At 37.0% G+C, this 24,883-nt stretch overlaps 3 protein-coding genes and 1 pseudogene across 6 annotated transcripts; 3 read left to right on the top strand and 1 right to left on the bottom strand.

Annotated features, from left to right (window-relative positions):
- Positions 1 to 1,113: 1,113 nt before the first annotated feature.
- LOC118050529 (organic cation/carnitine transporter 7) lies at positions 1,114 to 6,241 on the top strand. The gene is made up of 7 exons (XM_035060909.2): positions 1,114 to 1,526; positions 1,637 to 1,693; positions 2,329 to 2,597; positions 3,215 to 3,452; positions 3,964 to 4,507; positions 4,614 to 4,816; positions 5,774 to 6,241. Exons 1-7 carry the CDS (start codon positions 1,515 to 1,517, stop codon positions 6,038 to 6,040), a joined length of 1,590 nt encoding a protein of 529 aa, XP_034916800.1. The 5' UTR covers positions 1,114 to 1,514; the 3' UTR covers positions 6,041 to 6,241.
- A 743-nt stretch (positions 6,242 to 6,984) lies between these two features.
- Positions 6,985 to 17,366, top strand: LOC118050530 (organic cation/carnitine transporter 7-like; annotated as a pseudogene).
- Positions 16,101 to 16,912, bottom strand: LOC118050562 (uncharacterized). Its single transcript, XM_035060952.1, has 3 exons — positions 16,853 to 16,912; positions 16,514 to 16,719; positions 16,101 to 16,401 (listed from the first exon to the last, which is right to left on the bottom strand). The coding sequence occupies exons 1-3, from the start codon at positions 16,910 to 16,912 to the stop codon at positions 16,101 to 16,103; spliced, it is 567 nt and encodes a 188-aa protein (XP_034916843.1).
- Positions 17,367 to 19,109: 1,743 nt separating the features above from the next.
- LOC118050531 (YTH domain-containing protein ECT4) lies at positions 19,110 to 24,347 on the top strand. Of its 4 annotated transcripts, none has more exons than XM_035060913.2 (8): positions 19,110 to 19,346; positions 20,187 to 20,263; positions 20,411 to 20,537; positions 20,736 to 20,812; positions 20,890 to 21,396; positions 22,022 to 22,561; positions 23,004 to 23,216; positions 23,543 to 24,347. In XM_035060913.2, exons 1-8 carry the CDS (start codon positions 19,295 to 19,297, stop codon positions 23,900 to 23,902), a joined length of 1,953 nt encoding a protein of 650 aa, XP_034916804.1. In that variant the 5' UTR covers positions 19,110 to 19,294; the 3' UTR covers positions 23,903 to 24,347. The 4 variants fall into 4 exon arrangements, with proteins under 4 accessions (XP_034916804.1, XP_034916806.1, XP_034916802.1 ...); XM_035060915.2 differs by having other exon boundaries at positions 19,111 to 19,346; positions 20,226 to 20,263; XM_035060911.2 differs by having other exon boundaries at positions 19,111 to 19,346; positions 20,363 to 20,537.
- Positions 24,348 to 24,883: the final 536 nt, after the last annotated feature.

Raw genomic sequence — 24,883 nt, 5'->3', positions numbered from 1 at the left:
AACCCTTCTATTTTTAATTTAACGAGTCTAAAAAAAAGAAGAAAAAAATGAAGCCCACGAGGATTGACGAGAGGAAACCAAAAAACAACAAAGATCATGTTTGTTTTTTAGGAAAGTAGTTTTTGAGAAATTATTTTCTAAACTTTCCTGTGTTTGTTTGTCATTAGAAAAAGTTGGTTAACGAAAAAACATTTTTCAGTCAAAGCAAAATTTGGCTTGGTTTTCAAGAAAATGTTTTCTCTTTAGCTGTGTTTGTTTTCCGAAAAGTGGTTTCCGGGAAATCATTTTCTAAACTTTCTTGTGTTTGTTTGCCATTAGAAAAGTTGGTCAATGGAAAAACACTTTCCAGTAAAAGAAAAATTTAGCTTGGTTTTCAGGAAAATGTTTTTCTGAAAAATTTGGGCTGAAAACACTTTTCAGAAAGTTGTGAAAAATTTAGAAATGTTATTATTTACTAATTATATCAAATTTGGTCCTCAAATTTTTAATTGTTATATATATATATATATATATATTTTGTTTTGAATATTTATTTTTTAATTTCATCTCTTAAAATTTTATTTTTATATTAACTTTGGTCCTTATTTTTATAATTGCTATTTGCTTTTTTCTTATCATTTTTTATTGAAATTTTTTATCTATCAAATTTAGTCCTTATTCTTTTGATTGTTACTTATTTTATTTGAAATAATTTATGAAATGTTGATTATTATTATTTTTAATTTATTTATCTTTTATTTTTTTAATTTTTTTTAGATTTCATCTCTATTATTTTGATTATTATTTATTTTATTTAAGATAATTTATGAAATTATATATTTTTTTCAATTGCATTCTCATTCAACTTTTTAATTTGTAAGATTTGTTCCTCATTATTTTAATAAATTTGAGAAAAATAAAATATTAATAAATTATTTTTCAGCTTATTTTCCATTACATAATCAAACACTAAAAAAATATTTTCTAACTTATTTTTTATTATACTATCAAACATTAAAAAATATTTTTTTAAAATTTATTTTTTATGAAATTTACTTTTCAACAAAAATTACTTCCAACAAAAATGGAAAAGTATTTAAGAACGAAACATGAGAAATGGCCGAAGAAAAAAGAGAGAGACCCCAAACCAAACATTAGCAACTCATCCTCCTCCCAGTTCCTGTTCCTCCTGGTTTAAGGGAAGGAGGGAAGAAAGACAGTAACATTGCAAAAACAACAACATCAGCAACAAGGTTACGTGGGATGCATCCCACATACGTATGGTATAATTACATCGACAGGACAACCAGCTCAAGACGACGTCAACTCGAGCCTTTAGAAAACAGGAGGGGGAATTCAGAATAGTCAAATCAAACCCCACCAAGCCTGGAAATCTTGCATAACAAAACAAGGAACACCCCTATCCTTCCCTGCCCACCTCGAAAGATTAAACTTTTCTTTTATCTTTTATTTGTTTGGCTGTGAATCACAAGATAAATTTCGTTTTTTTTTGATTGATTGATTAGTTTGTTAAGATGAGCAAGCAGGTACGCAAGACATTAAAAGTGCTCTCATCGAGGGCCATCTCTATCATTCCTCCTTCCACACGGCGTCTTCTTTGACTCCTATCACTTATGCTTGGCATTGCTTGTTTCAGCCTCACAAGAACAATCTCCATTTAGAAGAACAAGACGATAGGTCTGCATTTATCAAGGTCTGTTCTTCCTTCTCCCCATTTATACATCTGGGTGTAAGTTCTTGTTTCATTTTCTTGAAGAACAGACTTTGCATTGCTTGACTTTGATGCAACAGATCTGTGGTATCTACCTCATCGAGAAGAAACCTGTGATTTAGCTATTAGTCATTTATATTTCTTGTTAATATGCAGCCAATGAATCCTATATTTATTGTTTTGTAATTTATTGGTTTGAAGAAACCTGTGATTAAAAATGGTTGCCTCTTTGTTTTTTTTGAAATGTTTTATGATAAGTTTGCCTATAATAAAACATTATGTGTCGTATACATGCATGTGCTTTTCATGATTTGCTTAGGATGCACCCAGAAACTGGATGAGACATGGGAAGTTTCTACTTTCTTTTTTCTTATTTCAATTTTCTCATGCCTTGAATAGACTGGAGGCCATAATCTGCTGAATTTGATTGCAAAGTTTCGAAGGAACACACAAGATTTTCAAAGCTTGATAGTATTTAGATTAGTGTCTTCAAATCATTTTCAACATCTTGATCTATGTGGTCTTAAGGTGTTTTCAATCATAATATACAACTATCAATTTAGCTGCAAAAGCTCCTAATGTTTGTATTAATTAGCTTAGTTTCTTAATATTCTTAGATGACAGATGGAGGTCCAAGGTATACTGTTGATGACGCTATTCTGGCCATGGGGTTCGGAAAATTTCAATACTTTGTGCTTCTCTATGCTGGCATGGGCTGGGTTTCAGAAGCCATGGAGATGATGATTCTGTCATTTATAGGGCCAGCAGTTAAGTCTGATTGGAATCTTACTTCTCAGCAAGAGAGTCTAATAACCAGCGTGGTTTTTGCTGGCATGCTGGTTGGAGCATATTCATGGGGTGTAGTTTCAGACAGATATGGAAGAAGGTGGGCTGCATTTCTATGTTCCGCCCTTTCTTTACCCAAAGCTCATAATAATTATTCACATAACTTGAAGATGATTCTGCTGTCATTATATTGATTACTATGCCAGAATCCCTACGCATTTTGATTGAGAGTCACACATGGATAGCCTTGATGAATTAATTGAATGAACTTTTGAAGAATAGGATAAAAGGAGCCTTGTAGTTTCATCGATTCCTGCAGCTCTATCCAGTGCATGGCCATATCCCACGGAGTGATATTAAGTAGCATCGCTAGGAATCACTTCAAAAAAGAAAATAAATAAATAAATAAAAGCAGCTTTACTAGAACATGATGATGCTCAAAAAATTCAAGGTTTCAATATCCATTTAGCTTTTACATAGAAAAGGGTTGAATCTTGATGTATTTCAAAAATCCAAGTTTCTAAACACTTGGTATGAAGCTGAAGAATAGAAGCTTTTAACAGATCTATTGTCACCTGCAACTGTGGTTTTTGTGACTATTCTTCTTTTGACAAATTATGTTTGCTGTGCCTCTTTTGTGAACTACTGCTGCAATCTTGTTTTGTGTTTTCTAGTTTCTCAAACATGCTCTATTGTTTTTTTTATCGTATTCTTCAGGAAAGGTTTCTTGGTTACAGCAATAATTACTTCTGGAGCTGGTTTTCTAAGTGCTTTTGCCCCAAATTATATTGCATTGCTTGTGTTTCGTTGCCTGGTTGGTCTTGGTCTCGGGGGTGGTCCTGTACTCTTTGCTTGGTTTTTAGAGTTTGTACCAGCACCAAACAGAGGAATGTGGATGGTGATTATCTCAGCATTCTGGACATTTGGAGCAATCTTTGAGGCTTCACTGGCCTGGGTATGCTTATGATTTCTCTATCATTGTTGGTTTCTTGTTCCAAATTTCTTTGTTGGTTTAAAATAGTCAACAACCTTCAATCTCAGGTTACGTGTGGTTGGTGAAAACGATTTTATATTGGTGTGATGTGTTTCACATACCAACATATGATAATTAGTATTAGACTTCCAATGTGCATGCCTTTGTTTTTATTTATTAGTTTCTGTTGCATGTGCCAAAATATGAGTTGATTGGGATTTGGGATTTCAAGAATTCTGAGTTTGTGAAACTTTCTTGCTTTACTCTAATGGCCATCATGAAGTCACTTGATGCTATCATTTGCATATCTGTACCTCTTATTCTGGAATTATCCCAGAACATACTTGTGTTTTATTTCTTATTGTGTTGTTGTTGCCTTTTATGTTTTCCAGTGAAGTCCATAAAATAGTTCTGGTTTTATCTTTTTCCTACACCATGTAATCTGTGCTACATTACTGGAAAATGGTTTCATCCTTATTCTGTCCCTTTGCAGATTATCATGCCTAGATTAAATTGGAGGTGGCTACTGGCGGTATCTGCTTTGCCTTCATTCCTTCTCCTTGTATTTTATTGCACGACACCAGAATCACCTAGGTATTTCTGTTTGAAAGGTCAAAAAGGTGACGCCCTTAGAGTTTTGGAGAAAATAGCCAAACAAAATAGGAAAGAATTGCCTCTTGGTGCTCTTGCTACTGATAATGAGATTGAGCTACAGGGAAAGAATATTCCTATAGAAGGCATGGTTTCACTGCCAGCAAGTAGAGATGGAGATGTTGCTCCTCTTCATCCTCCTCCTAAGTGGAAGGATTCTGACATGGGGGTCCTAAAATCTCTGTTATTGCTTATTTCACCTAAATTAGCTAGGTCAACCGTGCTTTTATGGGTGGTATTCTTTGGGAATGCATTTTCATACTATGGCCTTGTGTTGCTGACAACTGAGTTGAACAATAAGAACAACACGTGCAATCACACTAAAGTGCAGTCAAATAAGTCTTCTGATGTTGATTACAAAGAAGTCTTCATCACTAGTTTTGCAGGTGAGTTTTCACAGCCATCACAGCAGTGTTTTTATTTTTACGATACATCTGATTTCGCAATCTCTCCAAGGAAGCTTAATAACATCTAGCTTTTATTTGGCTCAAGAGTTTCCGGGGCTCATTGTGTCAGCTCTCATAGTTGATAGGATTGGTCGTAAACTTTCGATGGCGGCTTTGTTCTTTGTGGCCTGCATCTTCCTTCTACCATTGGTAGTCCATCAGTCACCAAGGATAACAACAATTCTTCTCTTCGGTGCTCGAATATGCATCACAGGAACGTTCACTATTGTCTTCATATACGCTCCAGAGGTGAGTCATGATAATTAAATTTTCACTCCAGAGCCTATTGATTGTTGAATTTTTCTCTTTAATATTTCATAATCAAGAACGTTCAGTGAAAAAAAAAACAGACTTCAGCTCACGCCAATTCATTTGGGACAGATTGTTCTTTAGTTGGGTTGACGAGAAACTATAGAGAAAAAAATGCAGGATTATTTGTTTGCATTAGAAGTTCTTTTGATGACACTGAATTGAATTGTTTGTTATACATGAGTTTATTCTTTCAGAAAAACAAAAAGCTATGCGTTGATGATACCCTATACAGATCTGAAATTGAACATCACTGGCTTTTAAGAGCTTTGTTTTAGAAGACTAGGCGATAGGGCCTGTGCAATGTCTGTATGTGCATGCTTGGTATGGATTTAACAGTGAATTGTAAGGGTGTGAGAAGTGAAGGGATTGGATGTTCACTTTGTTTGTCAAGGACGGGACCTGATCCTTCCAGTACTTTTTCACGTGTAATTTTTAATCCTCCTAATTTGAGGGGTTCGATTCTCATCCTTTCCCTCCTTTGTAATTTTCAATGCTCTCAATTTGGATGGATTGACTCCCATTATTTCCCTCCCTTGTTAGCCAAAAACCAGATGGATGGTAACCTATCCATCCTTTCCCTTCCTCATCCTGCCACCACTTTACCCCATCCATCCCTCCTAACAAACACGGCCTAAGGTACTCAACTCAACTTAGCACTACTTAAAGTTAGAAGAGTGCTTGTGGCCCGTGTAAATCACTGCAGTTCTTGTGTTAAGTGTAACATCTCACCCTTTGATGTCTGCATTTTTCTTACTTCATCCCAGTCATGGCAGCAATCTGCAAGCAATTTTACATTCAGCACACATGGCTACAGGAATTGAATCTTGAAAGCACCCTCATTTCGCCAAATTTAAGTTGCTGGTCCGCAATAACATGCTTTTTTTTTCCTTCCAGATTTACCCAACATCAGTGAGATCAACAGGTATGGGAGTTGCAAGCGCAATGGGAAGAATCGGGGGAATGATTTGCCCGCTTGTGGCAGTAAGTTTGGTGCAAGGATGCCATCAGACAGCAGCACTAGTTCTTTTTGTGTGCGTAATGTTTGTAGCAGGATGCTGTGTAATGTTGTTTCCACATGAAACCAAGGGTCTTGAGTTGACCGAGAGTGTATCCAGTACAAAAAATGAAAAACCAAATGCTGTGAAGCAACAAGAGCCTTGATCTCCTAGTCATCATGTCACGTGTTAGGTTGAAACTGTCCATAATATTAAAAAGGGCCAGACCATTGCTGTATAATCGCTTGTATTTTCAGGTAGACACTTACTATATGTAAAATGTTTGAAGTGTGATAGTACGTACAATCACTGGAATTTTACTAAATGTAAAATGTTTAGCATATACTACTTTACTTTTTATTATGTAGCTTATTATGTTGGATCTTCGTTACCGTTACTTGAAGGGTATTTTTTGGTTGGTCTATTTTCTGTTTATCAAGTGGTAATTATGACGAGGAGGTTTGAAACCTCTAATGAGGCCAGAGTCTGTTGTCTAAACTAGTACAGTTAATATATATATATATATATATATATATATATATAATATATATATATATATATATATATATATATTCACAATAACACAGTTGACAAAACAAATTTCTCAAACAAGCAATTTTTTTCACAGTGGAAGATTTTTTCTTCCAAACTAGCATTACTTGAGCAGACCAGTTAAGCTCTTGATGCCTGTAATACGGAAAAGAAAATCCAGAGACAAACAAGTGTCAGTGTGAGTAAACACCATGCATTCATAGAGACAGACAAGTATTTTTCCCATTTTGTTGTTGTGATTGTATTGGAAGGCTGACAGTTTTTCTTGGAATCTGTTCGCATGAAATTGCACCATTCAATGTTATAACGCATGAGCAAAATAAGAAAACAAAATACACTGAAACCCTACTTATCTATCAATAATCACATGTCATTTCAGTCTGAAAACCCTACAAAGAAGAGGGAACCTTTTTCTTGGATCATCTGCATGTATAATCTCTGATATGGTCTGTTTTCTCCTTCTCCATGAACACCCCATTTTGTGCTTTGTTTTTTTGGTTCTCAGCCCACCTGATGTTTTGGATTATTTCTTGTTTATCCTTTGGTGCTTTTCAAATTTCAGAATGTTGGTGCTTTCATGATGGGTTTTGTTTGGTTTCTTGTTTAATGAATCCATTCATATTGATGTTCAGTTCCCTTTGATCAACTCTTGCTTTGATTGTGTTTGAAACAACAAATAAATTAATCTCTGGTGGATCCAATCAAGAAACTCATTATTTTTGGCACAATAACTTATCATCAGCAGCTAATCCTAACCTGTAAGTGAAGGAGAGAGTGGATTCATAAGACCTGCATCTCTGTCAAATCCTAACATTCTTCGGCAGATAAGGTGAGATGGAACAAAAACATATACCACTATATATTGAAATTACAGTAACCTGTAAGTCATAGGATTCATACTCGAATCGAGTCAACAAATCATGCTAGGCTTGACACTAGTCGGAATTGTGATCACAATGGAAAACATGTACAATTTCACTGCTTAATGCCTCAGTACTTCACCCTTGCACTGTCTCAGAGTCTTCTTTACTCTTGGAGAGGGAACTTGAATGAAAATAAAGCTTATAGAAGTAAGCTGCTCAGGTAGCAAGTTATGGAGAGCAAGAGTCAAGCAGAGAGATAGCTAAATTAGACAAAAGTTCTCTAGCCTATGCTTGAGACTAATAAATTTAGAGGTAAAACTTTAAAACTTTGGCCCCTTAAACCAAAGAATGAAAAAATATTCTGCATGTATGGCCCCTGATTATCTCTGCCTAACCATTCCACTATGAGTGGTCTTTCAACACAGAAGGTACTTTGTCTTGAAATGACAACTGATACACTCAATAGTGGAGTTCATAATGATTTTTTTTTTTTTTAAATTTTCATCAAACATTGTTTTTGAATGTGAACGGAGCCGCCATGGCTTTGATTCTGCTGGGGAGTATATTGGCCATCCATGTAGGTATCCAGGTTTCAAGCCTTACTGGCTCCAATTTTGGTGCTTGGGACTATTTGACGCCTCTGGGCCCTCCCATAGACCAATAAAAACGGAAGTTTTCAGGGGACTAACAGCATCTGTTCGCCTATGATTATCGACTCCTTCACCGTGTTACGCTTTTTGCGGTGTTTGAAACAGTTCATGATATTGCAGGATCATTCATTTGGCTAAAGATCAAAGTCGCTCTTGATCTATTTAGTTCTAAGCTGTTTCCACTCATACAAGCAGCAAAATTAACTTGTACTTGTTTTGGGTAGCTTATTTGCTTTACATTTTTAGATGGCAGATGGAGGTCCGAGGTATTCAGTTGATGAAGCTCTTGTCACCGTGGGTTTTGGGAAATTCCAATTCCTTGTGCTACTCTATGCTGGAATGGGTTGGGTTTTAGAGGCGATGGAGGTTATGATTCTCTCGTTTGTTGGACCGGCAGTTCATTCGAAATGGGGTCTTACTTCTCACGAGGAAAGCCTCATAACCACTGTGGTTTTTGCTGGCATGCTGGTTGGAGCATATACACGGGGCGTAATCTCAGACAAATATGGAAGGAGATGCCTTCCTCTTCTTCTTTTCTGTACGCAACCCCCCCCCCCCCCCTTTTTTTTTTCACTTAATCGACAAAACAATATGAAAATAATTATATAACCATCTTGAAGATGATTCTGCAATGCATCTGTAGAGAGGGTCTCATGATGTGTGTGTTTTACTCCCTTGTCTGTCGGAGAAAGGTGATATCTTAAGCCAAAATACTCATGATTGGAAGTTGGAAGTAGATATTTGAGTTGTTTCCTCGAAAGTTGTTGAGTGACCTTTCATAACAAAGGAATAGAGGGAACCCTAGAAGATCAGGATGGAAAAGAAGGTTATATATTACAATTTCCAGCCACCATGATCTAGCAACCGTGGTTTTTGTGACTCTTATTTCTTGTTAAACACGTATACGTGCTAACTGCTGTTATTTTGGGAATTTTTTTAATGTACATATATATATTTTAATCTCTGAAATGTGTTTTTTGTTTTTTGCTATTTTTTATTCCTTCAGGAAAGAATTTTTTGTTACAGCAATACTGACATCAGTCGCTGGTTTTATTAGTGCCTTTGCCCCGAACTACATCGCGTTGCTTATTTCCCGTTGTTTGGTTGGCTTTGGGATTGGAGGCGGTCCCGTGCTCTTCTAGAGTTTGTACCTACACCAAACAGAGGCACTTGGATGGTGGTTTTCTTAGCATTCTGGACCTTCGGAACAATTTTTGAGGGTGGTCTGGCCTGGGTATGCTAATGATTTCTTGATTGTTTTGTGGTCTTACATCTTGGTGTAAAATTAGTGAACAGTGGTCATCCTTCAACGATCCATGCCATGCTTTCTTTCTTTCTTTCTTTCTTTTTAGTGTCTGATTGTGATAAAATATTAAGTGGATGACCATATAGGGCTCTAAAAATATGGGAACTCTCATGCTTTTTAGCATCTCCTCCTAGAATTGATATTGATTCTTGAATATCCTCATTTTCAATGTTTATTTTGTCTCCATCATGGTTTGTTTCTTTTTTCCCCCCTCCAATAAAGTCCACATGGTAGTTGTTCTGGTTCAAGTGCTGCATTTGTTGATGATAATCTTATGATTGGTGTTTTTTCTCATATATTTGCAGATTATCATGCCAAGATTAGGTTGGAGGTGGCTACTTGTCAATGTATATGGCAAGAATATCAACAATATATGGCAACCAAATTGTAACCGAATATATTGTATTTATTGTATTTATTATAGACTACAAATCAGGGATTATAGACTACAAATTAGGGATTATTTACATGTATTTATAGGACTGAATTCTTCCTTTCAGAATCAATGAAAATACAGAGAACTTTACATTGAAATCTGATAATTGTGACATGGTATCAGAGCCGGTTATTCTCTAATCTAGATCTTTTGTTCTTTTCTTAAGTCTATAGACTGAATTCATCAGTATTTGGTGATATTTTTCTTGAGATTCCTAGGATGTCTGGAGAGGCTTTTCTTACTCGATTCAATGGCAAAAACTATGCCAGTTGGGAGTTTTAGTTTCGTATGTTTGTTAAAGGGAAGGAATTATGGGGGCATCTTGATGGATCTTCACCAGCACCAACCGAACCACAGGAGCTGGGTATATGGACTGCCAAGGATGCGAAAATTGTCTCCTGGATACTGGGGTCTGTTGAACCCTATATGATCAACAATCTTCGATTGTTTGGCACAGGGAAGGAGATTTGGGACTATTTCAGACGCATTTATTCCCAGAACAATTCGGCTCAAAAATTTCAGGTCGAAATGGGTATTGCCAATTACAAACAAGGTAATCTTTCAATTGAACAATTCTATGCTGGATTTCTAAACCTATGGAGTGAATATACTGGCATAATTTACTCTAAAATACCGAAGGATAGTTTAGAAGCACTATACCTTGTTTATGCCGAGAGCCAGAGGGACCAGTTCTTGATGAAGCTCCGGCCAGAATTTGAGGCTGTGAGAGCTAGCTTGATCAACCGAAGTCCAGTACCTACCTTGGATGAATGTTTGGGGGAACTGTTACGGGAAGAACAACGACTCGCCACTCAACACGAGTTGACCCAGGACACTGTCACCGAGATAAATGTGGCTTACATGGCTCAAGGAAGGGGACGACAGAGGGGTGGGAGCGTGCAGTGTTTCAATTGCAAGGAGTTAGGGCACATTGCCAGAAATTGCAGTAAGAAATTCTGCAATTATTGTAAGAAGGAGGGGCATGTAATCAGGGAGTGTCGTCTGCGACCACAAAATCGCCAAGGGTTTACTGTGCAGTCAAAATTGGGGGCTACTTCTATGGCTGCCGCAGCCGTGTCCTCACCGTTGGCACCAGAATCTTCATCGTCGGTGAGCTCTTCGTCGGGCACGATCACTCTCGAGATGGTGCAGCAGATGATCATCTCTGCCTTCTCTGCACTTGGAATTTCTGGTAATAAACTTAACATTTCTTTGGATTCGGCATATAATAAACCGTGGTTAATGGATTCGGCAGCGTCGAATCATATGACCAACAGTAAAAATGGTTTGTGTAATGTGCGAAAATACATGGGTAATCAACATATACAGGTTGCAAATGGTGATAATCTGCCGATTTTATCAATTGGTAATTTGGGGTCTTATTTCAACAATATTTTTGTGTCACCGAAATTATCAACAAGTTTACTCTCTGTTGGTCAAATGGTAGAAAATAACTGTGAAATTCTCTTTAATCGTCATGGTTGTTGTGTGCAGGATCAAGTGTCGGGGAAGGTGATCGCGAAGGGGCCTAAAGTGGGACGTTTATTTCCAATACAATTTTCTATTCCTAGTATTAATTCTTGTGCTTATTCTACTGTCATTAATAATCCTCATTTTTGGCATAAGAAATTGGGACATCCCAATTCTAATGTATTGACTCATCTTATGAAACATGGATATTTGGGGAATAAAAATTCTTTTTCCACAGAATTTTTGGACTGTAGTTCTTGCAAATTGGGTAAAAGCAAAGCATTATCATTTCCTTCACATGGTAGTCGTGCTTCTAAATGTTTTGAAATTATTCATACTGATGTATGGGGTATAAGTCCTGTTATCTCTCATGCTCAGTATAAATATTTTGTCACGTTTATTGATGATTTCAGTCGTTTCACTTGGATATATTTTCTCCGATCTAAAGCTGATGTATTCTCAACATTTCAGACTTTCGTAGTATTTGTTGAAAATCAATTTTCTGCTCATATTAAAATACTTCGTTCTGACTCCGGGGGGGAATATGTGTCCAAAGAATTTCAAGAATATCTCAAAAACAAAGGGATTCTCTCTCAAAGATCTTGTCCTTACACTCCTCAACAAAATGGACTTGCTGAGCGTAAGAATCGTCATCTTTTAGATGTTGTTCGCACTTTATTAATTGATTCTTCAGTACCTACTCGATTTTGGGTAGAAGCTCTATCCACAGCCGTTCATCTAATCAATCGTTTGCCTTCTCAAGTTCTAAACTTTGCATCTCCATACTCTATTTTATTTGGTGTTCTTCCTGAGTATGATTCTCTCCATGTTTTTGGGTGTGTTTGTTTTGTTCACTTACCATTTACTGAACGTAATAAACTCTCAGCCCAAGCTGCTCGTTGTGCTTTTCTAGGATATAGTAATTCTCATAAAGGGTTTGTATGTTATGATGCAAATGCTCATAAAATTCGTATCTCTCGAAATGTGATTTTCTTTGAAAATCAGAATTTTTTCTCGTCTTGTCCTTCTACAGAATCCACTCCTATCCAGCTTCCTACATTTGATGATGATAGTCCATCTTATATCTTTGAACGTTTTAAGCCAGGAATTGTATATCAAAGACGTCATCCACCATCCACTTTGCCCCTTCCGGACACGGAACCGACATCTGATCATTCCACTCAACTAAGACGATCAACTAGAGTTTCACGTGCCCCAAACAGGTATGGATACTCAGCAACCACTATTGATAGTACTTTTGTGCCTAAGACTTATGCGCAGGCTTGTACCCAAGAATGTTGGCAACAGGCCATGAAAGAGGAACTTCAGGCTCTTCAGGATAATCACACATGGGATATTGTTTCTTGTCCTACTAATATTAAACCTATTGGCTGCAAATGGGTATACATTATTAAATTCCAACCTGATGGATCTGTGGAACGATATAAAGCACGGTTGGTGGCTCTTGGAAATTGTCAGGCATATGGTATTAATTATGAGGAGACTTTTGCACCTGTGGCTAAAATGACTACCATACACACCATTATGGCAATTGCTGCTTCCAAGAGATGGCCACTTCGTCAAATGGATGTGAAAAATGCATTTTTACATGGAGATCTGAAAGAGAATATTTATATGACTCCTCCTCCTGGTATGTTTACTCACCCATCTGATAAAGTTTGCTGGTTGAAACGGTCCCTGTATGGTCTAAAACAGGCACCCCGGGCATGGTTTGAAAAATTTCGCACTACTCTTCTAAAACTTAAATTTATTCAGAGCCAATATGATTCCTCTCTGTTTCTTCAGCAAACTACTACTGGTATTGTTGCTCTTCTGGTATATGTGGATGATATTATCATTACAGGATCTGACATTCCACTCATTGAGGATTTACAGCGTTCTCTTAACAGTGAGTTTCATATAAAGGATCTGGGACATCTTCACTATTTCCTTGGTCTCCAGGTGCACTCTATGTCTAATGGGATTTCTCTACATCAGCACAAATACACCCAAGAGATTCTTCTCTTGGGCGGTCTTGAATCAGGGAATAGCGTTCTTACACCTCTTGAGCTTAATTTAAAGCTTTGTCAGAATGATGGTGACCTGTTACCTGATCCCTCTATATATAGGAAATTAGTGGGCAGTTTGAATTATCTAACCATTACTCGGCCAGATATTTCTTTTGCAGTACAACAAGTCAGTCAGTTTCTACAGGCTCCTTGTCAACCTCATTTAGCTGCTGTTCGAAGAATTCTTCGCTATCTTAAAGGCACATCTGGGCGAGGATTATTTTTTCCTGCTGATAATTCATTACAATTAACAGGTTATAGTGATGCAGATTGGGCAGGGTGCATGGATACACGTCGGTCTGTTACTGGGTGGTGTATGTTTCTTGGAAATGCTTTAATTTCATGGAAAAGCAAAAAAGCAAGACCGAATCTCAAAATCTTCCACAGAATCTGAGTATCGAGCTATGTCCTCCGCATGTTCTGAAATTGTGTGGCTCCAGGGTTTGCTACGTGAACTTGGTTTTCCTCAGCACACTCCTACACCTCTTCATGCTGATAACACAAGTGCTATTCAGATTGCTACTAATCCTGTGTTTCATGAACGCACCAAACATATTGAAGTCGATTGTCACTATATTCGTGAAGCTCTTGATCATAATATTCTTACACTACCTCATATTTCCACCGAGCATCAGACCGCTGATGTCTTTACGAAGGCCTTGTCTCGGCCTCGACATCAACTCATGATTGACAAATTGATGCTTCTTGATCGACCAACATCAATTTGAGGGGGGATGTCAATGTATATGGCAAGAATATCAACAATATATGGCAACCAAATTGTAACCGAATATATTGTATTTATTGTATTTATTATAGACTACAAATCAGGGATTATAGACTACAAATTAGGGATTATTTACATGTATTTATAGGACTGAATTCTTCCTTTCAGAATCAATGAAAATACAGAGAACTTTACATTGAAATCTGATAATTGTGACACTACTTGCTCTGTCTGCTCTGCCCCATTCCTCCTCCTTGTATTTTATACCTTGACACCCGAGTCACCAAGGTATTTATGCTTGAAAGGTCGAAAAAATGAAGCACTTAATATTTTGAAGAAAATTGCCAAACTAAATGGAAAAGAATTGCCTCCTGGTGTTGTTGTTGCTGGTAACGAAATTGAGCTGCAAGGAAATAATCATCTACCAGAGAGTAAAGATAAAGATGTGTGCGCCGCACCTCCTCCTCCTCCTCCTCCTCCTCCCAAGCAGAAGGATTCTCACATGGGGGTCTTCAAATCGGTGCTAATGCTTTTCTCGCCAAGATTAGTTAGGCCAACCTTGCTTTTATGGGTGGTAATCTTTGCAAATGCGTTTTCATATTATGGCCTCGTGTTGCTGACCACGGAGTTGAACGATAGGATAATACATGCCATCAAACTAAAAAGCAGTCACAAAAGCCTGCTAATATTAATTACAAACAGGTTTTTATCACAAGTTTTGCAGGTACGATTTCATATTTATCAGAAAAATGTTTTTACTTGTATGGTAAAGTTGATTCTTGTGCTCTCTTCAAAGAAGCTTAGTGACGTTGTAACTTTTATTTGGTTCAAGAGTTTCCGGGGCTCATCCTGTCCGCACTCGTAATTGATAGACTTGGTCGTAAACTTTCAATGGCGGCTATGTTCCTTGTTTGTTGCATCTTCCTGCTGCCATTGGTAGTCCATCAGTCTACAGGTGTAACAACAGCACTTCTGTTTGGAGCTTGAACGTGCATCACTGGAACATTCACGATCGTTTATATATATGCAGCAGCCTTTTGTTGTGGAATTTTCATTTTGATTGCCTCATAAACAAGAAACACTAGAGAGGAAAGAAGACACTTTTTTAAAGCATATTATGTATTTGTGCCAGATTCATGTTGAAAATAGATAAACCATATTGATTATCACTAGAAATCTTTCAGATATAATTGTTATTTGTTTTGTTTTGTTTTTTTTTTTCCTGTGACAACCCAAATCCGTCAAACTGAACACAATGGTTAGATTCTTCATTTTGTTTATCTGTGAAATTTCAGTTACTGATAGGTGATTATAGATGATAACATATGGTTATTTTTCTTAATCATGCTGCTTTACCCGACCTTTATGCGAACAACCGGTGTCGGGGTTGCAAGCTCAGTGTCAAGAATCGGAGGAATGGTTTGCCCTCTTGTGGCAGTCAGTTTGGTACAAGGATGTCATCAAACTACAGCAGTTGTTTTCTTTGCGAGTATAGTTTTTGTAGCAGGGATCTGTGTAATGCTCTTTCCATTTGAAACTAAAGGCCTTGATTTGGCTGATAGTTTATCCAGTACAAAACACGAAAAACACCAAGACTCTGAGACAGGAAGAGCTTTGATCTGAGTAATTCTACTATATTAGGTTGAAGTGTCCATATTGAAATGGGTCACACCATTGCTTGGTATATTAAGGGTTCTTTTTTCCGTTTCTTCTTCAGGGTTTGCGATCTGCACTTTCTTTGTATACTATACGATCTGTTCACAAATAAATAACCATTGGAGAAAGTATTTTGTTTCACTCCACAGCAATCTCTCCCTATCAATGGAAGAGAGAAAATACTGACTTTTTGAGAACCCTTTACCATTTTGATTACAAAGTTTGATTCTTGATCTATGCAACGAAGCAGCAGAGCAAAAGTATAGCAGTTCATTCATCTAGTTTCAAAGCTCTCTCTGAATGATGCTTGCTTGGTTGCTATATTATAATGAGCATATCAATTCAACAGAGAAAATAACAACAGGAATGAACAGAGAGAGAAGAACACATCCACACCAGAGTCTTTCATGTTCATATTGTAAATAACATCCAGCAGGAAAATATTTTCTTATTTTGTTCAATAAGGTTTGATCCTCTCACCGAGTCCACTTGATATTTCAAGCTTTGCCTCCTCCTGTGGTCTCATAGTCTGTAATTAGAACTTGACCATATTCACCTTTCTGTTCCTCTCGTGCCTCGTCAAAGTAGTCCTCTCTAGCGTTGTTTGTGAGCATTAGGCAAACCAGCCAGAAGAGGGAAGCATCTAAAGCCATGAAGGCAGCACCACCAAAGAGACCAGTCTTGGCTGTGGGACAATTAGTACTGTCCACGTTATGACGGTGCACATTTTTTGTCAAGTGAATGAGCTCAGTGGTTGTTGCCCGCAGCAGCATCCCTCCAGCCACCATGAACACCGACCTGTTTCCACACCAGCAAAAGAATTAATTTATTAGGCATGAATAACTTGACAATATCACAGCAGAAAATAAATCTTGGAAATGATGGAGAACTCGTTTGCTTGTACACTCACAGGGCAATTTGGAAGAACAAAACCATGCGAGTGCTGTGAAACAAACCCTTGTAAGGAACAGATTTGCCCTTGCAAGGATAAAATATAGAACAGATCCCAACTAACGTGCAAGCAATGAGTGCTGCGATCGAAAAGAAGCCAAAAAAGACTGATGGATATTTGCAGGTAACAACTCCATGTGACATGCTAGCCTCTCCAGAAGCAGGCTGCGTGCAGGGAATAAGTAGCAGAAAACAACAGGACATGTTCAGAGAAGGAGATTAGCAAATCACCTTGTCAATTTTGTATTGAATACGTAGAGTAATTACCTTTTTTTATTTCAGCCAGAATTCCAAATACAAAGGCTTTGACACCAAGTGCCGCCACTATAATAGCTATGCTTTTGATACTCACAGCCATAGTTAACTAGCTCAAGTCCTCAAGCTAACTATTTCAATGGTAATTAAGACACAGAAACAAGCAGTTTGATACCTGAACATTGATAAAGAAAAAGCATCAGCATTACATGCAGTCCTGGTTGCCCTAGGTGTAGTTAGATTACAACCTGTCAACTCATCAATCATTGGTATCATCTCCATTTTTGTTAGTTTCCTTGTTTCCCTCATTCTATGGAAAATGACGTTCTTGTCGATCGCCCCCCACCTGAAATAAAAATGGAAACAAGGACAAGCTGTCTACATCGAATACAGGTGCCTGCAATGGCACGACACACAGAGGAGAGAGGATAAAAACCATGAGCAAACATCATAATTTGTTTGTTGTTCAGGGCCTTAAGGTCTACAATGCAAACATGTAGGAGGAGGTGGTGGTTGCTTGGAACTAGTCAAAGTGATCACTGACGACATAAATAGCAATGCTGCCAAGTGCTATATAAATTCTTAAACATTAGCAAATCTCAAGCACCGATATTATGAATCAAAGTCAAAGTCAAAGTCATAAATTTAGCATTGATTAATGCTTTATAAAATATATATAGCTTGTGTTCTATATTGTATGGCGATCATTTTTACGAGTTATATGATTTAAAAAAAAAAACTATGAATTGTAATTTTTTTTAATGGAATTCATGTAAAATTATGGTATGTATTATTATTATTATTATTTTTTAAAAAATAAAGTTTAAAGGAAGACTAAGGTAAGAGAGATGAGAAGGACAAATGTATGATTTTATGAATCAAACTCAGGCTCCGTTTGTTTGCAGGAAAGTGAATTCCTTTTGGAAAGTGAATTCCGGGGAAAGTGAATTCCTGGAAAGTGAATTCCGGGAAAGTATTTTCCGATGTTTGGTAGTGTTATGGAAAATGAACTGGAAAACACTTTCCAGTGTTTGGTTATGTCATGGAAAATGAGCTGGAAAATAACTTATTAATATTTTATTTTTCTCAAGTTTATTAAAATAATGAGGAACAAATCTTACAAATTAAAAAGTTGAATGAGAATGAAATTGAAAAAAAATATATAATTTCATAAATTATCTCAAATAAAACAAATAATAATCAAAATAATAGGGATCAAATCTAAAAAATTAAAAAAAAAAATGAAAAATGAAAAATGAAAATAATAATAATCAACATTTCATAAATTTTTTCAAATAAAATAAGTAACAATCAAAAGAATGAGGATCAAATTTGATAAATAAAAAATTTCAATAAAAAAATGATAAGAAAAAAGCAAATAACAATTATAAAAATAAGGACCAAAGTTAATATAAAAATAAAATTTTAAGAGATGAAATTGAAAAATAAATATTCAAAACAAAATATATATAACAATCAAAAGTTTGAGGATCAAATTTGATATAATCAGCAAATAATGACATTTCTAAATTTTTCACAGCTTCTGGAAAATGTTTTCCCCTCAAATTTTTCAGGAAAACACTTTCCTGAAAACCAAGCCAAATTTTTCTTTTACTGGAAAGTGTTTTTCATTGACCAACTTTCCTACTGGCAAACAAACACAAGAAAGTTTGGAAAGTGCTTTCCCGGAAACCACTTTCCGGAAAACAAACACAGCTAAAAGGAAAACACTTTCCTGAAAACCAAATCAATTTTTTTTTTTGACTAAAATTGACTGGAAAGTGTTTTCCGTTGACCGGAAAGTGTTTTCCGTTGACCGGAAAGTGTTTTCCGTTGACCAACTTTTCTAATGACAAACAAACACAGAAAAGTTTGGAAAATGGTTTCCCGGAAACTACTTTCCGGAAAACAAATAAGGCCTGAATCATAAATTTATGATCTGGGCCAAGCCCTGAACATATAAAAAAGCCCATAAACTAGATAGGCCTAGAATTGTTGGTGTTTGAATTGGACAGTTTTTAAGACTAAACTCTCGAGGCTATGTTTGTTTTTTTAAAAATTAAAATGTTTTTTGTTTTTAATTATTTTTTAAATATTTTTAAATAATGGTATGGATAGAAAAAATAAATTTTTAAAAATAAAAAAAATAATATTTTCTATAGTAAACATTATCAAATTCGATCCCACTTCTCCAACCACCACGTACCCAAATATAACCCAATCTATGTACTTACCTTAACAGGCAACATTTCTTTTCAACTGTCCAATAAAAAAGCAAGACTGAATGAAGGAGAATTGCCAAAAAAGAAGACCTAATGTTAAATGTCTACTGTACACTACTAATATAGATATAGGAGAGCGTTATTTTTTATTTTCTCTCTCTCACTCTATATATCCATGTGAAGAAAAAGATACATACTTCTTTGGTGACTTGAGCTTAGATTCTGGTGCCCGTTCTGAAGAGATCATCCTCTGATCCATTCATATGGCGGCAACCCAATCACCATCACAACCTGCTCCAGATCGTGTCCCTGCTGGTACTTTTCTCCCTACCCCACTTCTTATCTTTATCATAATTATATAAAGTTTTGATCTTTATGTTAATTAAAACTCTCCTTTTCGTTGGTTTGAGGGGTCTAAGTCATTTGGAGGATGAATTGGCTTGTGGGTTGTTCTTGTCTTGTTCGTTTGAACATGAAAAAATCAATCTTTCTTTTGGCTTTATGCTGTTTTTTTTGCCTTGTTTTTTGAGGACTCTTGTCTTTTTTATATGCGGAGAGATTGAAACTTGCATATGGTGATAAATCTGGGCTGTGCTTGGTGTTTTATCTTGAGATCTGAGATCTAGGTTGTGTGAGGTGACCTTAATTATTGCGAATTCTCAGTTTTGCTTGTCATGTTTAGATAATATTCAGTAGAGTATTTTGGAGTGGAGGTTCAAGAAACTTAATTGACTTGTTGATATGGTTGCTTTCTGGAATCATGAACCGGTGGTTTCTTGAATTTATGAAAAGAAAAAAATGTTTGATATGCTTGAGATTTCAAGACGATGTCCTGTTCTTATGAGCTTATTTATTATTGTCAAGCTGATGAGATCTTTGACTGATCAAAGCATACTTGTTGTGTATAGAACCTGGTTATTAAATGAGTGGTTGCTCATTGTTTTGTATCATGTACGAAGGTTGCCTGTTTCATTATAGTATCGACTAGATCTCAATGGTTTTCCATTTTGAAAGTATTTTCATGTTCTTATATTTATCATGTGTGCATAGGTGTGAATGTGTGGATTTGTGCGCACATATTCATAGCTTCGAGTTTTCATATCCCCAATTTTAGCTTTGGTTGGTCAATAAATTTGTACTGCCTGTGTTTCTAAGACTCTACTAAGTCACTGAGCTTACTGATCATGGATGCAGAAGAGAAACCTGCCGAATCAGATAACATGAAGGAGCAGGTAGTTATTCTTAAACTTCAATCATCTTTTTTTCTATACTCAAAGCTTAATGAAAGTATTTTTTTTAGCAAGAAACCTTATTTGTTAACTTATTTTCAGCCTCTATCAGCAAAAAATGAGACGTCAGTTTCTCCTAATTCCTCACAGGATACTGCCCCTTCAGGTCATCCTAGGGACACCACAGGTCAATTGGGAGCGTTTGGTTCTCCTGGAGATCATGCTGTCTATCCACCTAATATTTATGCTCCTCAGGCACAGGCGTTATACTACAGAGGTTAGTCTTACAGTCCATTTGAAGGCCCTGAACTTGACAGTCACTGATCATACCTATTGTTGATGTCACACAGATGACACTAAATATTAATTTTTAGAAATCAAATGCATGTAACTGCAACATTCTTGTATTAGTTTCTGATACTTGATACCCTACATGAATTAATCAAGGGACCATTTTATTGACGTTGTCAACCAGGTTATGACAATGCCACTGGTGAATGGGATGAATATCCTCCATATATAAATGCTGAAGGTTTAGAAATTGGGTCTCCTGTAAGCAACCCTCCATCACATCATTTTATTATATAGACTGCCTTTGCTATTGTTCCCTGACATTTTGTCTTAACTAGGGTGTCTACAATGACAATCCTTCTCTTGTTTTCCATGCTGGATATGGATATAGTCCACAAATGCCTTATGGGCCATATTCTCCAGTCACCACTCCTTTACCTTCTGTTGGCGGAGATGCACAATTATACTCCCCTCAGCAATTTCCATTTTCTGGGCCACCTTATTACCAGCATCTAGGTCCTAACATGTCATATATCACTTCACCAACACCAGTTTCACAACCGGAGTTCAACGCACTGGCAAACATCGACCAACAAGGAGATAACATGCTTTTTGGACCAAGGCCTAGTTATCCTCCTCCAGTAGGATCGATTGGTAGGGGCAGCTTTCCAGGAAACCATGGTTTTCATGATCAGCAGCAGGGGTTCGACGGATTGAGATCTGGAGGACTTTGGTCAGATTGGTCAAAGCCCTCAGATAGAAATAGGCCTTTGACTCCCTTTTCACCTTCAGTTTCCCCACAGCCTATTGGCAATTTTGTGTCATTTGGGCAGAATGTTGGAATGGTTTGTATTCTTACACCTCTATTTTTTTTTATTAAGAATCTGTTGAGCCACATGACGCTGCTTGCCTTTTCTCATTATGAGATGTTACAGTATGCAAGGAATCCATATAGCTAGTTAAGAAAAGGGGTTGTACATTATGGTGTAGATTGTTTTATCCTAGATCTATTTTATAAGCCTTGGTAATTGGAAATTTTATCAGGACTTTCAGTTGTGATATATGCAAGATGTGTGTAGCCTAAGCAACACCAGTCATGTAAAGGTCCTTATTTCTTATTTGCCAATATATGGCTAAATGATTGTTTGAAGGCTCTTGCTTGTTTCCTAATAAATCTAGTAGGTCAACCGAATATGTTCTTTAGAATTTGTTACTTGGTATTTTACTAACCTTATCCTTCCTTTCTACCCAAACCTGAAAGATGGCATGAGAGGCCTGATAACAGCCCTAGGTTACTTTGCCTTGCCATGCATTTTTGGTCATGACTGCAAACAATTTTCATGTTTGATTTGCATGCTTTGCTATTATTGATTACTTAGTCGGAAGTGATGAGCACCAGGTATCATCATTACAATTGATGAAGCAGATTATGGCTTTTAGTGTTAATGCTAACTGACAAAGTTTTTGCAGGCATCTCAGCAACAAAGATCATTTTATGGCCTTGGGTCTGGTTCAAACTCCTACAATAGAGCCTATCTGCAGAATGGTTACAATCAGGGATCTAGTTTTGGAAGTGCATCCATTTCTAGTTTGGGGACTAACAATCGGGGTTGGCTTTCTCTTGAAAACAACAGACGGCGAGGAAGGAGCAGTGTTTCCTTATGTGGCTGCAATGGTAGTCTTGATATCCTTAGTGAGCAAAACAGAGGACCAAGGGCCTTAAAGCCTAAGGCCCAAAATACAGGTGAACATGGTCCTTCTGTTGAGAATAATAAACATAGCAAACCATCTGCGAAGATCCATGACGAGTCATACAACCAACCAGATTTTGTAATTGAATACAAGGATGCTAAGTTCTTCATCATCAAGTCATACAGTGAAGATAACGTTCACAAGAGCATCAAATATGGTGTTTGGGCCAGCACTCCAAATGGGAATAGAAAATTGGACACTACCTATCGTGAAGCTAAGGAGAAGCAAGATCCTTGTCCTGTGTTTCTCTTATTTTCGGTAAATACCTGATTCTTAAGTGCTCAAAAAACAGTAACTTGGAAGTTGGAAGGCAGACCAATGCCTTGGGAAAAAAATAAAAGAAAAAACTTGAAATATATCGTTAATCTAGAGAATCATATCTTTGAAATGCATCGATACATTACTTTTGTTATCACTTGTGTCGAATATTGAAGGAAAACTGAAGCTTCTGCAATGTCTTTGTTTGGTGAAACCTCTTTCGACAAAAGATCGGAAGGTGGCGATCCTGAACTAATAACCTAAGGGTCTCCTTCCTTTTTCGCGCCTGCTCTAATTCTTTGTGGTTGCTGTTTTTCCGTTATATTCATCTAAAAACAATTATTTTTTCCTCTTAGAGCAGGTGAATGTTATATCTTCGTTATTTCCTCTGAACTTCTAATTTCTTGTTTCTTCTGTAAGTATTTGTTACTCTTGTATGCAGGTGAATGCTAGTGCCCAGTTTTGTGGAGTGGCTGAAATGACTGGACCTGTTGACTTTGACAAGAGTGTGGATTACTGGCAGCAGGACAAGTGGAGCGGCCAGTTCCCTGTCAAATGGCACGTTATTAAAGATGTCCCAAACAGTCAGTTTCGTCACATTGTATTGGAAAATAATGACAACAAGCCTGTTACTAACAGTCGAGACACACAGGAGGTAGGGATTCCTTTGGAACTTTGCAAGTTATGGGAATTTCTTAGTGCTCTAGGTATTTTTGGTCCACTACACAAAATCAGAAGTGTTCTTTCAGTCCTTGAAAATCCAATTGGAGGAGAAGCTAGGTGGTTAGTTTATATTGACTCTCTTGTGGTTGTTTGTGTGATGTCACAGGCTATGTGTAAGCTTAAATTTTAATGATTATGTGGCTGTTTCGTTTGTAGGAAATTATTTGGTTTTCATTGACATTTCTATAAAAATAGAAACTCCTAAACACCTATTTTTTCAGCTCTCTTGTGCCTAATATCAAGTTTGAATTCTTGCAGGTGAAATTGGAGCAGGGCATTGAGATGTTGAACATCTTTAAGAATTACGAAACTGATATGTCAATCATAGATGATTTTGACTTTTATGAGGACCGACAGAAAGCCATGCAAGAAAGGAAGGCTAGACAGCAAGCCAGCCTGATGGCTGCAGGTGTAGTTGGAGAAAGTGAGCACAGAAATGCAGTTACCTTACCAACTGATATTATCAAGCAGATGACGAAGAGTTTTGCTCAAGTTGTCTGCCTGGATGAGTCTAGCAAAGAAGGCACTGTTACTGATAGGGTTAGTTCTGGCTCTGATGGTTCTGCGGGTGCTAGAGTTAAATTGGAAGATGGTATCACAACCGTCTCCCCCTCGTAGACCAGTTAGGAAGAAACAAATACTCCAAGATTTGGGCAGGCTCCTGGTAGTGTAAGTGACATGAACTTTGATTCCATCTTCTAGTCCCCCATTGTCTTGTGTGAAGGTGGATAGTCATATCGCAGAATTGATTGGAGTGCATCAATAGCTGGATGACGGGTCTTCTAAGTTTTGCAGGGACAATTCGCTACATGTATAATACATGGTTTTTTGAGTGTTGCGTTGTACTTGTAGTCAATGTTCCTTTTGTTTTCTTGGTCCTTTACATTGCATTTTGAGCGAGAATAGTTATGCGGAGATAGTGGTTGACATCTTGCATTTGCAAGAGTAACTCAACTTTGCAGGCAGCTTAATAAGGGAAATATAGCAGAAGATGTCGAAGGAAGAACCTCGTAGTGTCAATGCTTTCTACATAATGAGCTACTAATTTCTTTCTTTCATGTTATTCATCAATTTGTGAAATAATCAATGGCAGTGATCCCACACAGCAAAGTTGTTGGTGGTTGCAGTCGGCGCTTGGCATCAAGTAACCCAAGTGGAACAAATGATTTTACATCTCGGTGAAAGGAAGACGAAGACAATGAATAACAAAAAGGAAAGTTGAGAGAAAAGATGATAACAATGAACTAGCTGTTTACTTTGTTTTTAATCAAAGCATAATCACTTTCTTTCAGTGTGTAATCTCTTCCCTGACTAGCAAGATAATGACACTTTATTCAATTTCCAAGGTGGACTGATCATCTTGAAGACAGTATATTAAATCTGAAAATTTGATGAACTTCGAGTATGATCCAAACCTAAACCTTTTCTTAACAATGGTGCCAAAAATCCACAATGGGGTTGCCCCAGCACTGCCTGCCTGAAGTTGTTGGAGCATCCCTGTCACCAGTAAATAGCTACTTGCCTATTGCCATTGCTAGACAATTGGAGAGGATGGAAATTGTTGGTAATGCTGGAGGCTGGCAGCTTCTGCATGCCCTC

Source organism: Populus alba, chromosome 7 (assembly GCF_005239225.2).
Source record: "Populus alba chromosome 7, ASM523922v2, whole genome shotgun sequence".
Lineage (NCBI taxonomy): Eukaryota > Viridiplantae > Streptophyta > Magnoliopsida > Malpighiales > Salicaceae > Populus > Populus alba.
This window is presented reverse-complemented; position numbering and strand designations above follow the sequence as displayed.

What these genes read in the sequence shown, in the direction of transcription:
- LOC118050562 (XM_035060952.1), bottom strand. Translation starts at nt 16,912, where the DNA reads ATGGCTGTGAGTATCAAAAGCATAGCTATTATAGTGGCGGCACTTGGT. An exon ending in CACTTGGTGTCAAAGCCTTT is followed by an intron (nt 16,720 to 16,852) that starts GTATTTGGAATT and finishes CCCTGCACGCAG; the next exon opens with CCTGCTTCTGGAGAGGCTAG. An exon ending in TTGTTCTTCCAAATTGCCCT is followed by an intron (nt 16,402 to 16,513) that starts GTGAGTGTACAA and finishes GTGTGGAAACAG; the next exon opens with GTCGGTGTTCATGGTGGCTG.
- LOC118050529 (XM_035060909.2), top strand. An exon ending in TCAGACAGATATGGAAGAAG is followed by an intron (nt 2,598 to 3,214) that starts GTGGGCTGCATT and finishes CGTATTCTTCAG; the next exon opens with GAAAGGTTTCTTGGTTACAG. An exon ending in CTTCATCACTAGTTTTGCAG is followed by an intron (nt 4,508 to 4,613) that starts GTGAGTTTTCAC and finishes ATTTGGCTCAAG; the next exon opens with AGTTTCCGGGGCTCATTGTG.
- LOC118050531 (XM_035060911.2), top strand. Translation starts at nt 19,295, where the DNA reads ATGGCGGCAACCCAATCACCATCACAACCTGCTCCAGATCGTGTCCCT. An exon ending in TTGGGCAGAATGTTGGAATG is followed by an intron (nt 21,397 to 22,021) that starts GTTTGTATTCTT and finishes AAGTTTTTGCAG; the next exon opens with GCATCTCAGCAACAAAGATC. An exon ending in CTGTGTTTCTCTTATTTTCG is followed by an intron (nt 22,562 to 23,003) that starts GTAAATACCTGA and finishes TCTTGTATGCAG; the next exon opens with GTGAATGCTAGTGCCCAGTT.